Source organism: Ceratosolen solmsi, unplaced genomic scaffold, assembly GCF_000503995.2.
Source record: "Ceratosolen solmsi marchali unplaced genomic scaffold, CerSol_1.0 scaffold7, whole genome shotgun sequence".
Lineage (NCBI taxonomy): Eukaryota > Metazoa > Arthropoda > Insecta > Hymenoptera > Agaonidae > Ceratosolen > Ceratosolen solmsi.
Genome location: NW_011948413.1, coordinates 5,919,749 through 5,934,191, shown reverse-complemented (window position 1 = coordinate 5,934,191; position 14,443 = coordinate 5,919,749). Strand labels below are relative to the sequence as shown.

At 39.1% G+C, this 14,443-nt stretch overlaps 1 protein-coding gene across 1 annotated transcript; it reads right to left on the bottom strand.

Moving 5' to 3' along the window:
• Nucleotides 1-581: 581 nt before the first annotated feature.
• LOC105367662 (NF-kappa-B inhibitor cactus-like) lies at nucleotides 582-13,177 on the bottom strand. The gene is made up of 4 exons (XM_011506430.1): nucleotides 13,031-13,177; nucleotides 11,566-11,991; nucleotides 11,120-11,472; nucleotides 582-1,060 (listed from the first exon to the last, which is right to left on the bottom strand). The coding sequence occupies exons 2-4, from the start codon at nucleotides 11,952-11,954 to the stop codon at nucleotides 582-584; spliced, it is 1,221 nt and encodes a 406-aa protein (XP_011504732.1). The 5' UTR covers nucleotides 11,955-11,991; nucleotides 13,031-13,177.
• Nucleotides 13,178-14,443: the final 1,266 nt, after the last annotated feature.

Genomic DNA, 14,443 nt, shown 5'->3' with positions numbered 1-14,443 from the left:
ATCCGGCCATTAAAGCTGTAATAGACGAGCAGCGAGTGCATCAACGTCGTGCACAGCATGATCTTCGATGATCTACTTGAGGGATGTCGAGAGGATGACGACTCGAACGAAAATTTTTTCGAGGCTTTTCGAGATTTTTGCCAGCTCGCGTCCGTCCAACTAATATAATATAAATAATCGTCGGATTACATTATTCGCAGTGCAGCATCTATTTCCTTAAAAGACTCGCTGCTATCCTCGACTAATTTGCTCCGTAGCGGACTCGACCAAAGTCCTTAAAGATAATTCAGGGCTACGGCTGTCCCTCGTCAATAATACAAGAGACATCGATGGAGGCAGGTAGGTAGGTAGATAGGTAGGTAGGTAGAGGAGGAATTTTAAGGGTAACGGCTGGTTGATGAGGCCTGCGGTGGGGTGGGGAGGGGTGGGAAATACGAGGGGGGATGGGAGGGTAGGGCGGGCAAGTACATAAGTATACGGTGTGTGTGTGAAAAACAGAGAGAGAGAGAGAGAGAGAGAGAGAGAGAGAGAGAGAGGAGGGGGTATATATATCAAGGACCTAGTGCAGGGAGCCCGAGGCGTTAGGCGCTGGCGATGGCGGTGACGTTCTTGGACGCGAGGTTGAAGCGTGCGAGAGCCATTCGGTAGGCTGCGCTGTCCTCTCGGCCCCCGATCCCGCCGCCGCCGCCGCCGCCGCCACCGCCTCCGTTGCCGTCCTCCTCCTCCTCGTCCTCGTCCTCGTCGCTCTCGGTGTCGCTGACGAGGTCGGGCGGCGTCGAGGGCGAAGCTCCGTACCTCGCGAGCTCCATCGCGAGCTGCTGGTCGAGGCAGCGGGCGAGGTGGTATGCCGTAAGGCCGGCGTAGGTGCGCGCTTCAAGCTGGGGCCGGCACTCGTTGAGAATCAGGTGCACGACCTCTCGACGTCGGTGCTCGACGGCGAGATGCAGAGCCGTACGACCCCCGAGACCCTCGCGCGCCTCGACGTTCGCGCCAAGCTGCAGTAGGTGTCGCACGAGCTCCACGTGACCCTTGGCCGCGGCTATGTGCAGGCACATCTCACCTGAAAAATAAAGGATGCACACATTTTTTTAAATTGTAAGCTCCCTCATCTCGTGCAAGATAATCTAGTTATCTCGTTAGACTGATCGCTCACGTTCGATCGCCTAAGGTATTGGATAATAATTATTCATAACGCTTCGATCATAAATCCAATCGTTGATTGAGATCTAACTAACTCTGTTAAATATTTATGGAATAAATGAGGCAATATAGGTCAAACGCTAATCACATATATTTAAATCGAAGGTATTTAATTATGAATAATTTAATTTATGGGCATGGATTTTCCTCCGTTAGTTTGGAATTTTACTACGTAACGTTAATATCACACTTATATATATTATCCTTGGGTGTCCTCGTATCATCGATAACCATTGCGTTCACCTACTAACATTATAAAATAAATCAGGCGGACAGTTAAGTTCAGCAATTGCTCAAGTTCTACAAATACGATTAATCGATATACCGATAACTTTGACGGCTATTTATCGTTATCTTTGATCTTTTAAATTTTTCATCATTCAAACTATCTTTTCCAATTGGCATAATTATTCAATTAGCTAAGAAGAAACAAATAAATATTGATCCTGAAATTATTGCAGTGGACTTGCAACTTTCTCATAACACGCATTAATCTCCATTTTTTATTATTATATATTAAAACAACGTTTTTTTTTTAATTTTACAAAACTGTAAATACGTCGTCACACAAGGATGGTTCGTTCCTGTCTCTCTCTCTCTCTCTCTCTCTCTCTCTCTTTCTCTTTTTTTTTTAAGTATGATTCAATAAAACTGCCACTTATTGCCGGAATGTCGACGGGTTATAATTTGTAAATACCGAATAATTAATCAGCTTTCAAAAGCTTTAAAGCCGTATGTAAGCTGCCCATACAATTAGGCGCAAGGAAAATGCCGACCCGCCTCGATTACAATACAGCCTTTCTCTTTATCCCGAATAAGCCGTCTTCTGCATTTGGTTCTCCTCGGTCCCCCTCCCCCACCCAACACCAAGACCAAACTTATCCACAAGAGCGTTCATTCACAAAGTACGCTAGACTTCCGAATGGCACGCGTATCCGTCAGTCGGGTATTTCAACGCGAAAATAGCGCCAGCCAGCCAGCAGTCATCGACCGTGTAACGTAAGGAAAAAGAAAAGCCCAAAGCGGCTAGATCGCCTCGCCGTGGAAGAGGAAGTTCCCTTCCCGGCAGACGCGGGGGCGGCGAGTATCGGCTCGCATCCCAAGCGGCTAAAGTAGGCTCGCGGTCCCGATCAAAGTGCCGCATTTGCCAAAATTACACCGTCTCGACTGACTCGACGACCCTCGGGGACACCGCCGCCACCCCTCGTCCATCTCTATTCTTTGCTAATGGAAGAATTTCCTTTCGCGAGCTACGTTAAATATACGTTGCATCACGGAGAGTACGAGCCAATGGCAGCGGCAGCCGATGGCCAGGCCACGGCCGACGACTCGGCTATCCTCGCTATTCCGACTTGGCTTTCTCAAACTTATTCCCGTCGCCGCTGAAAATTCGAGTCTGGTATTTCTAACTGTCGCTACTTATAAATAACACTGTATTTTCGAATGTATGCGTCTTGGTTTATTTATTTCTTACTTTCTTTCTTTCATTCTTTTTTTTTTTTTTTTTTTTTTTTTTTTTTTTTTTTATGGTGACTGTAAAGCATGTAGGACAAATGGTTTCGTAGCGATTACGGGCTGGGGATTTCACATCTCCTCACAATAAGTTGTACGAGATAATAATACTTTATAATGGCCAAACGCGCATCTTCGTTTATCGTCGTTGATTTGCATTTATAAAAAAACAACACATCCAACAATAACGACCCTAATTATCGTGGCATTTGTATGTTCGTAATTGCAGTAGTTTTGTTAAAATCGATGAGATTGTTTTCTTAACGTTTCGAGGAGCTCCAAGCCGATGATGATGTGTAGCTAAGGAATAATAGTGACCACATTACCTCGTCACTTCCATTCCCTCACTTGTTCTTTTTTTTTTTTTTTTTTTTTTTTTTTTTTTATAACTACTTAACTCGTCGACTGACTCGTGACGACAGATCCGCTAAGCGCATATGCGCCAGCGATGTAGTCACTCGTTGTAACGCATCCGCTGTATTAAGTATTAATGTAACATGAGAAACCGGGGGCATTTTCAAATAACGATCGCGGATCGAACGATACGCGGTGCATTTTATGCAAGAAAACCGACCTCCAACATAATGACCACGCGAGACCAAACGATACTTTGGTTTATAGCATTGAGGCTGCTTTTGCATCGAGGGTTGAGCAAAAATCGCAAAGATTTTTGTCTTATGCAAGTAGCATGTCGATAATTGCAATTCGAGCCGTAAGTAAGGGAGACGGCAGTAAATTTGCCTTGGAGTCGCTCGCGTCTCAGTACCGAGCTTACGACGTCCAGCGTCGTCCAGCATCGTCCAGCGTCGTCCAGTAATCCACTCTACTCCACGTCCTACATACGTACATACATAAAAAACACGCTCACACGCACGTGGATAACGGCATAACTTTTCCACGAAGAGAGATCGTCGATGGCTTTCTGTACCAACCCTCCCTCGCCACGCCCTCCCCCACTCACATGCCAAAGTCTCGTCCCGCGAAAGCCGATGGCAATGCCCGCGGGCTTTTCCCGAGGCCGTGATCGCAAATAGCCGACGAGGGCGACCTGTGGTCTGGACGGTGATCCGGCGCCGCGACGGCCCGCGTCGCCTGACGTAACGGCCTGCGCGAGCAGGAAGAGACGAGGAGGAGACGTGATAGTCGTGTCTTTTCTATTTGCTCGGCGCGGCGACGCACGGCCAAGAGCCCGAGGCCTCGAGTAAAAGTAGACTTCCGGCCGTCCTTCGCCGCTCCCGGGGAATTCCCCGGGATTAGCTCTTTTTTTTCGGAGCTGCCACACATTTCGCCGGCCCGCCGACGACGTGTTTTCTTGCTCGCTCTCTCATCTCACGGACCCGCTGAGAAACATTTCTCCGTATGGTAAAGCATGAAGAGAGAGAGAGAGAGAGAGAGAGAGATAGAGAGAGACACACACACACACACACACACACACACACACACACACACACACACAAAGACTTTTACCGAATGCCTCGTCTCGAACGGATTATGAATATTCTCTCTCGATATTTTACGAATGGCATCACTTAGCTCGCGCTTCTTCACCAGCGAGAAACTTAGTCTTTTGCACTAGTAGATTTCCCGTTATGCCGGAAGTGCATTGATGGTGTGCTTTTTCTGGAGAACGGGATATTGATAGCGGCTGAGCACAAACTTTTACATTGGACGTTTCCATTAAAAAGCCTTTTATTACTGTTAATTTGTAAAACTTACTCTCATACGACCATGTATGCGCAAACAGCAGAGAAACGCCGTCTTTTAACTTAAGCTTTACGCTTTATTGTGCACTTTTTTCTCAGCTTGTTCCATCAAGGCAAAATTTCATAACTGTTTTTATGCATCGAGCGCGCATTTTGCCGTTTCAAAAGCATTCAAGCGCTTATGAAGTAACGATATTCTTAATCTGCATCTATTAATATACTAATAAAGCTGGATGACATTCGTAGTAATTGACGTAACGATTTTACTTCATAATGATGTAAAATGACGATTGAAATGCAGTCTTTCAAAGTTGATAATTGTCAACGTTATAAGCATTGTACAATAATAGCCTTTGCATCGTATAAAAGTCGATTTATAGATAACAGTTATCAAGTTGAAAAATTTTCGGTTATAAAAAATTTGTTGTCTTTTAATAGATTGTTGCGGATTGCCTTGGCAAACGCATTATAAAAATCATTAATCAAAGATCTAGAAATATTAATAGAGATAATAATGATCTTGTTTGTTCGGAAAATATCAACAAATGTCAATAGGACTTGTTCTGAAAGAAGACTTTTGTCGCGTCAGCTGTAAAACGATGTTCTAAAGTGCGAATTAAATTTAAAAGCAAATATTTAATTGCATTGCCACGTAACGAACGTTGAAAGATGAATGTGAGTAAACTACCGTTGCAAGATGAATATGGTACAGCCTCGTGGTGATAAAATTGGTTTTTCCCAAGGTTGTAGTTTAAAAAAAAAAAAAAACAAAACAAAACAAAACCCAACAATCATTTACAATGAAAGACCTTGCGATCAAAACGTCGGCTGATATATAAAACAATGCACCAACGCAACAATTCATTAATTAGGGCAAAATCAATTGTAAGCTAAGATTAGGATGTAGATATGTGACGAACGAATACCATATATAATGAAATAAATTACTATCGTGAAAGTGTCGAAGACCAGAAACGATTATTCCTCGTACTTTCAAGCTGCCTAAGTCGACGAACGAAAGGCGGGCCAAAACGATGCTTGATGAGGGGGGGGGGGCGGGGGGGGGGGGGGGGGGGGGGGGGGGGCTAAGTCACCGTGTGACTATTGGAAAAAATGTCGAGGAAAATGTACACGTGTTAAGGTTAAGTATGAGGCCATAAGAGTTGCCCACTGAAAGCGATATACACGCTGGATAAACTTTCGAGCGATCGCACACTGAAACTACATACGCGCGCGCGTTTATATTACATTCACCGGGGAATCCCCAATAAAACTTTGCTGGCAAGCGATTCCCTCGCAAACGAACCCAATGACCTCAGCCGAAGTGTTGAACCTCTGCACATTTTCATTTAACACGAGCTTCTCGATCCTGGATGCTACAGTACACGGTACGGGAAAACGGGCGAAAAAAGAGAAAAATCGTTGCATCGAGCAGCCAGAGGATTCTTAATTATTTTACAACATTCTCTATCGAAATTCATCATTGATCGGGTCATACCTATTACGAGTCAAAGGTTTGCTGGCAGGAAATTAAAAATGAATTATCTCAGATTGCATAATGCTTCAATTGCATTTAAATAAGTCAACGTTGTTTTAGCCTTCGCGAGAAATTTCATTTAACGCGAAAACGCGCTCAAACGCAAAACAATTATAATACACCCGCGAAAGAGAAAATTACAAAAAGTTCAGAGACTGAATGATGAAGAGAAGAACCGTCGTGATTGGCAATCGAAATTATTTATCCGGATGGCAAACATCGAGGCACAATATTATCAAAACTACAAATTACAATGAATTGTTAGATTATTGTATGCCGATCGTAACTTCGACATCAATTTCGCTAACAAATGGCTATCGAACAATTTAAAGATATTAATTACTACAAAATACAAAAAGTCCATAATCAATGATATCCGTTCGACTATAAGTCAGAGAGAATTGCAAATATATCTATCGAAGGAGTAATTAATTAACTACAAGAATATATATATATATATATATATATATATATATATATATATATAACAATTTAGGCATTATTATAAAAGAGAAGTATTTTCATGTCTTTTAATTTATTATCGCATTTAACACTAAGTTTATTTTGCCCATAACTGATACGCTTTTTGAACGAGGTTAATTCAACATATTTCAACATTGAATAAACAGAATTGCTAACGAACAATATTACTTTACATTTTAAAGACTAAACAGGTTAAAACAATAATTTAAAAGGATCAAGGTCTTATTTAAACGATTTTCTCAAATTCTTTCGGTTACTTAACTTGAGATTCACGAAGCAAAGAAAATACGTCGTGTACGATGTTTATTTACAAATTTCAATGTGCACGCAACTGTGCTGTATGTACTTTCCAGTTGAATAAAAGATTTTTGAAATTATTATTCCACGTCAATCGTGCCGATTATAAGATTACCGTTGCTTAGTGAACAAATAAAATTTATATCATTTAAATTTAAATACTAATTTAATAGTGAAATATCGTTTAATATTATTTAATGATGGCGATCATTGATTTTATCATATATCGTGATCAATTATGTAATCTTACAAAGTGCATATGGCACTAGCGTGCAATTTTAAAACTATTGATTTACAAGGACGGAAATAGTGCGTTACTTTGATCTGTAATTGCAAAACAAATTGAAATAATACTGTCTCTCTCTCTCTCTCTCTCTCTTTCTCTCTCTGCATAATATATATATATATATATATATATATATATAAAAGAAAAAAGAAAGAAAGAAAAAAATGTAATTAAATAAGTGAGTACCATTCAACCTATAACAAAAATATTCCTGCGAACTTTTCAATTGATACGATAAAAATGCAATTATAAGGCAATTGTTCGTAAAAATACAATAAATTAATTAATGGCTATAATTAATTCTTCCGACAATGCGCATATATATATATATATATATATATATATATATATATATATCACAAAGATAATGGAATGCATTAGATAAATCAATGACTAAGAGTCGTATGCATTTTAATATCGGGAACAAAACGAAGAATCTCATTCGTCGACGAATGTCAGCAATATTGTCACAGCCACAAACATATCCCGAGAATTATGTAACGTGACGTTAAGTGATGACGGAATTTGGTACGACTTATCAAGGCGCTCGCCAACCTGTCGAAAAGCATACTGAAAGTTTCGTTAAATTCACGGTATTCAAGCATAAAATCCCTTAAAAGCATCTATAATGGAGCAGCCGATACAAAAAAAAAAAAAAAAAAAAAAAAAAAAAAAAAAAAAACATGTTCCCCTAATGAAAGATTGCCGCATTGACAACGGGCAAGCGTACAAGTATATGTATTGGCGATTCTTCGACTAAAGTTTCGGCGCTATTACTTTCTCCAACTGTCACGCAATGGGGGAAATACCGAGGAGAAACGCAAGCGTGCGTGCTTCAATTGTTAGTTGCACCATCAATGCACATTGGTTTATTTATAAAAATAAAAAAAAATTCATATGTGCATAATATATATATATATATATATATTTGACAACTTAATTCGCTGATTGTTATTGAAGATAGCAGGAAACGGCGATGACAATGAATTAACGAGACCGCGAGCGCAAAAGTGCGACGCAAAGTAGTTATAAAGTGACATCACGTGGGAATTCCGAGGCTCAAAAATCTCTCATACCACTCTTGTGTATGTATAACATCCATCCTTGAGGAAAGCCAATGCAAACAAATGACCGCAAGAACTTTGTCAAGAAATTTGTCGACCTTGACGGATGGAAATTTGCGCAAACTATTTTATAATAATAAGTATCTAATGATAATATATCTAGTCTCTAGCGCGAATATCTACGATCGAAGTTTATTTACCAAAAATTTCATGATCCAAGTTCGTTTGCTTTCCGACCTGGCGATTCTTTAATGTAATCCCAATATATCCATATCAGAGAAGCAGCTCCTCCTTACTCAACCAACTGATAGCAAATCGTGACATCATAGTAGCCTTGCATTTTTCAACATTGAATCATATTTTATTCTAATCGTCAGATAAGCTACCGTTAAAATATAAAACAGTCGTTGCTTCCTGCAACGCTATGTACTCGGACAATTTAAACTTCCTCTAGAGTTTCTTCAATGCACTAAATTATCGAGCTACCAAAAACAATCGTAAGCCGAAAAACTAAATGAAATTTTGAAATTTCATTAAGTTAATAATAATTAAGGACTATTTTAATCGCTCGTCTATAGTTAAATTAAAAAAAAAAAAAAAAAAAAAAAAAAAAAAAAAAAAAAAAAAAAAAACCATCAGTACAAGCTGGAAAGTCTAATAACAAAATAAAAACTAATTCAATTTCTAATATTAAAAATGGTAAATAATTTTCTATTTCGCAACTCTTTCATTAATATATGCTATTTTAGATAATATTCGATACAAATAAATTGACATTCTAACAATTGCGAAATTCAAAGAAATGTATGAAAAATCTATTGTTTAATGATCATCATTACCGATAGTGTGATTTATTTTAATTAAGCTCATTGATAAAATAGAATATTACATAAGATTTGCATCTAATCGATTCAACATGAACGATATAAATTTTTTTTTTGTTTTTCAAAATGACCGAATTAATCGATATATGCTTTTGCAGTTTTAATCAACGAATACAAAACATTACCTCGATTTAACCTAAAATTAACTTTTAAAAATCAGCATAATTATTTTACTGTACAAAAAAAAAAAAAAAAAAAAAAAAAAAAAAAAAAAAAAAAAAAAACCATCAGTACAAGCTGGAAAGTCTAATAACAAAATAAAAACTAATTCAATTTCTAATATTAAAAATGGTAAATAATTTTCTATTTCGCAACTCTTTCATTAATATATGCTATTTTAGATAATATTCGATACAAATAAATTGACATTCTAACAATTGCGAAATTCAAAGAAATGTATGAAAAATCTATTGTTTAATGATCATCATTACCGATAGTGTGATTTATTTTAATTAAGCTCATTGATAAAATAGAATATTACATAAGATTTGCATCTAATCGATTCAACATGAACGATATAAATTTTTTTTTTGTTTTTCAAAATGACCGAATTAATCGATATATGCTTTTGCAGTTTTAATCAACGAATACAAAACATTACCTCGATTTAACCTAAAATTAACTTTTAAAAATCAGCATAATTATTTTACTGTACAAAAAAAAAAAAAAAAAAAAAAAAAAAAAAAAAAAAAAAAACCTAAAATTTACGGTTATTATAATTCGAACAAATTTTTTTTTTTTTTAAATTTAAACTTTTAAACTTTCAACTCAATCCGTAGTAAATAATAAAATTGTAAAAATCTGTATTCTTAATCATACGAAGAAATATTTATCATTAACACGAGCACTTTATTATAATTATGTCATACCACCAAATTTGTAATGCAATCATTAATATCTGAGATTTAAAAATCAAAGCTATGCCAACATTTATAAACTAAAACGAAACTAATCTAGATTATCGACACGAATTAATAAAAAATTCACGCCACATTGACTCCACTCCACTCATATGTGGGTGTGCACATGTGCTTAATAAATATAAATTATTCGCAATCGCTATCTGATTAAAATTACAATTATTTTAATAATTAAATATCCGAAGAGAACATTTACGTATAAATGATCTAATTTTACATTTATTCTATTGGAAACAAATATTTACAATACATCATCGAACATCCATCTTATTAATATAAAAAAAAATTTCACAAATACAAATAGTATCATTTTGAACGTAGAGTTACATTTTTTAAAGAACGTTCTTGTTGATCGACAGCCATATTTGAAAAAAATACATATAATTACCGATAACATAGGATGTTTCACAACAGAAAAGGCAACTAGCCACTTCAAATAATCCTAGTTTTTTATGTAAATTTAACTTTGGTATTATAAAAAATAAAGTAGAGTACTGAATTAATTTCAATATTTGTAATTTATTATTATATTTGGGTTATGCCGTATACGAAATTACTGTATTGAATAAATGAAATTTTTTTATTCCAAGTTTAACATAAGCCAAGATTTTAGAAAGTAATGAGATGAAAAACTGTTACTCCCCAGTCACAATACAACAATATGTATGCAAATATTTTAAGAAAGAAAAAAATTAATATTATTGTTTTAATACCTAATTTTGATGATTTTTACAAATATGTATGTGAAAAGTTTAGGTTGATTTCAATAAATAAAAATCAATAATTAATTATTTTCCCATTTTAGCACAACCGTTTGTTACTGGATTATTTACAACAAAGTAAAAAATATATTGTAGAATATTGAAAAAAGGATTAATAATGAAACTTTGGTTAATGAAACCCAAGGAAATATGGTATTTTTTAAATAGTTCATTCGTGGAACTTAACATTTATTGTTCTCGATTAAAAGATTCAAGTATTTATTTCTTAAAACTAACTTAATATACTTGAGGAATATGAATGATTTTTTATTCTTAAACAATTACCACTCAATGTTATGCTAAGTTATTAATTTCATTCCCCATATAACAAATTTTGTAATACAAGAGCAATTAAAATAATAATATTAATATGATAATAATATGCGCTTATTAGTAGTGTTTTTTTTATTTATTTATTTATTTATTTTTTTAAAACACGAGATAAATACGAAGAATTTTTTGTTTAACTTACCGTCGTAATTTCTTTGTTCCAAATTTTGTGGCAGCGATGGTAATTTCTTTCCTGGTTCCAACCACGTTCGTTCGGCTGGTGTAAACTGATTGGTTAGAGCTTTAACGCAGTATATATCACCAGAAATGCAGGCAAGATGAAGCGGCGTATTTCCTCTAAAATTTCTGACCGTAAGATCAGCTCCGGCTAAAACTAATCGACGTACGATTCTTGGCTGCTGAGTCAATACCGCAAGATGTAACGCTGCTTGAGCATCGTCGTTCAAAATATTGAGAAGGCAAGGGTGCGGTGCCATACTAACGAGGAAAAAGGCTGCCTCGAGGAATCCCTGAATTATTGAAATATGCAATTGCCTTGAAGAAAGAAAAGAGAAGAGCAAATTAATTTTCAGATTATAAAGTAGTGGTACATAAACGCTCCATTAATCATTCCCTTTAATTACTTACGTATCGCCATCGTCGTCTTGGGTATAATAAATCTCCCATGGTTCTTGGGAATCTTCGTTCTTAACCTCTCCAGCTGCCAATTCTTCGCTATCCGGGTGAATGGTGCCACTGTCGAGGGGGTTCAGGCTTTCCCCTTTGATAGATAACTGACTCAATGTATTACTGAGCCCAAGATCCAAGCCACTGTCGATGGCTCTCACCGGTTCCGGTGCTATCTTAATGGTAGTCTGCTCGTCCGTCCTTTCCTCATCCTCCACCTCTATATCCAGTTCGGAGCTTACCAAATTACTACCCGATAAGAAGCCAGAATCTCCCTGAGAGTCCACCTGTTGCTTCTTGTCTATATTCACTGCTCCATCTGTGCAGTCTTTCATCGTTTGTTCCCACATTTTCTCTCCAGCAGCGAAGCACCTCTACGAAGCTCAACTACAACACAAAAATACAATAACAGACTCGTTGCAATGGCAATTTATCCTTACGCTGTACCACGACATAGTCAAATACAACAAATTTCGCGCACGCCACATGGAGATCGAATTCCTATGGTACTAGACAATGAAAAATGACTTGATAATCTCGATAATGGTTAGCCGATCATATCGTCGTAATAAATAATTGACATTCCATGGGACTGGAGGAATAATGCGAGATCCATGGGACTGGTGAGGGCTCGTTGAGGGCTCGTTGAGGGCTCGTTGAGGGCTCGGGAGTACCGAGGGTACTTTAAACCGATCAACCAAGTGAAAAATGAAGCTTATTATCGAACGAGAAAATCGCATCCGCAAGAAGGTCGTCCCTGGACTTTTCAAAACACCTAAAATATATTCCCAATACGTACGAGTGTTTACTTAAGCAGGAATCTCGTGCCCAGGCGCTTTCGAAATCACTTCTCAAATCAAGCACAAATACGTTAAAAGATCGTTAGCTACTTATGGTCGGCTACGGGGCACAATCGTAATAATGCACTCAGCGATCATAAAAGAGATCCGCCCACAAATCCATACATACGTACATTTGTCAGGGCCTCGTGTGGCTGGCAGACGACGTAGCACAAAAATGAGCAGGACAGTCGAGATGGACGTTATGACGCTCCAGACCGTGCACAACTCCTTCCTTCCTCCTTACTCGAGTCCCAAATTCCCAAGGCAGCGACGACAACGACTCGCCGCCGCCGTTCTGCCCTCTTACTCACTCTCTCTCTCTCTCTCTCTCTCGCTCTCTCTCTCGCTCTCTCTCTCTCTCTCTTTCGCCCCCCCCCTCCTCCTCCTCCTCCTCCTCATCGTCCCAGCCTTTCTCGTCCCCTCGCGACCGCACTATAATACCGTCACTCGCTCTCTCTCTCTCTCTCGCTCACTCTCTCACTCACTCTCTCACTCACTCTCTCACTCTATCACTCTATCACTCTCACCCCTCCAGTCTTCCACGCTCCGTCGTACAACGCGTCACTCCGTCTCCGTCTGCTTACCTTCGACAAGATGTATCTCTCCTCCCAGTGGTATTTGGCGCGCGAAGCGTCACTTTTTCCTCCACATAATCCGCGCGCTTCGTTTCTCAATCTTCCTCCTTCTCCTTCTCCTTCTCCTTCTCCTTCTCCTTCTCCTTCTCCTTCTCCTTCTCCGCCTCCTCCTCTTCCTCCTTCTCGCCTAGTTCGTGACGAGCTGAAGAAACAAATGAAAAGTGCGGCGCGCGCGTCGACGCGTAAACTCGCGTGCCGAGTACCACGATTATTAAACACCAGAGGGGAAAATCAAGTTGACTTTTCTCCGAGCGACGGACCGATCAATTCAAATATTCGCCCGCGCTCGCTCAGCTCAATTCGAGCGCAACAACAGCAAATAACAATAATTCTCAGTTCCGCTACGACGTCCCTCCGAGCATTCTCGACGTCAGCAAAGCGACTGCTCGTCCCTCGGGACCCACGGCAGTGTGGCGGCTCCTCGTCGTTGGGGACCAAGAGCCGAGCGAGCCACGGCACCGCTTCCGCTGACGCACATCGACTTTCGCGAGCGACGCGCCACCGTCCGGCCAGACCGCAAACCTTGTTCGCGCGTTTCTTCCGGGGCCACGGTACTTCGCCGCTCCTTCGGCACCTTTTTCCTCTCGACTTTTCCTTCGTCTTTCCTCTCATAGCTCCGCGACTCACGGCCTTACTTCCTCCACTCCTACAACCTTTCAGCGCCTCTCGCCCACCCGCCCACCACAGGGCCCCGACGCCTTGCGCTTTCCCAACTGCTGGCGGATTACGAGAGCTGCGCGTTCGTCGTGGCTACGAGCGACTAACGCACGCACAATATTACGTTTAATAAAAAATTTTCCACCTACTATATCTCCTCCACGAGTACCTATCTCTCTCTCTCTCTCTCTCTCTCTCTCTCTCCGATCCTTTGACTCGACACTTTCAAATAAATGCCGAAGGATGACCGTTATTTGAAAAACTTGAGCTTGTGTCGTTCTCTCGTGTCGCTTAGCGCAAACGCGAAAGCACCTATGGCCAAAATATACATTATCCAGCCCAACAACTTGGCCGTCGTTAAACCATTTTAATGCTTTTCAGCTCGATCCAGCCATATTATAGTGACCATTGGGCTACGGTAATCAAACAACAAAATTCACAGTGCAAAATTCGTTCCAATTTCAATGCGCTCATTTGCCCGTTAATTTCTCGCTACATTGAGTGAAATTGCATTTTGCCAATCGTATTCGTTGCATCATCGACGTCTCATCACGATTTCTAACGTTTATTTTAACATTTATTTATTGGATATCTCGAGTAAAATGTATCTAAGCGATTTATTCGTGCCTAAGCCTGTGTAATTAGAGAAAGTGTATTGAAGTTGTTGGATTGCTAGTAGCTGTGTTGGTGTTGGATGCGGGGTGG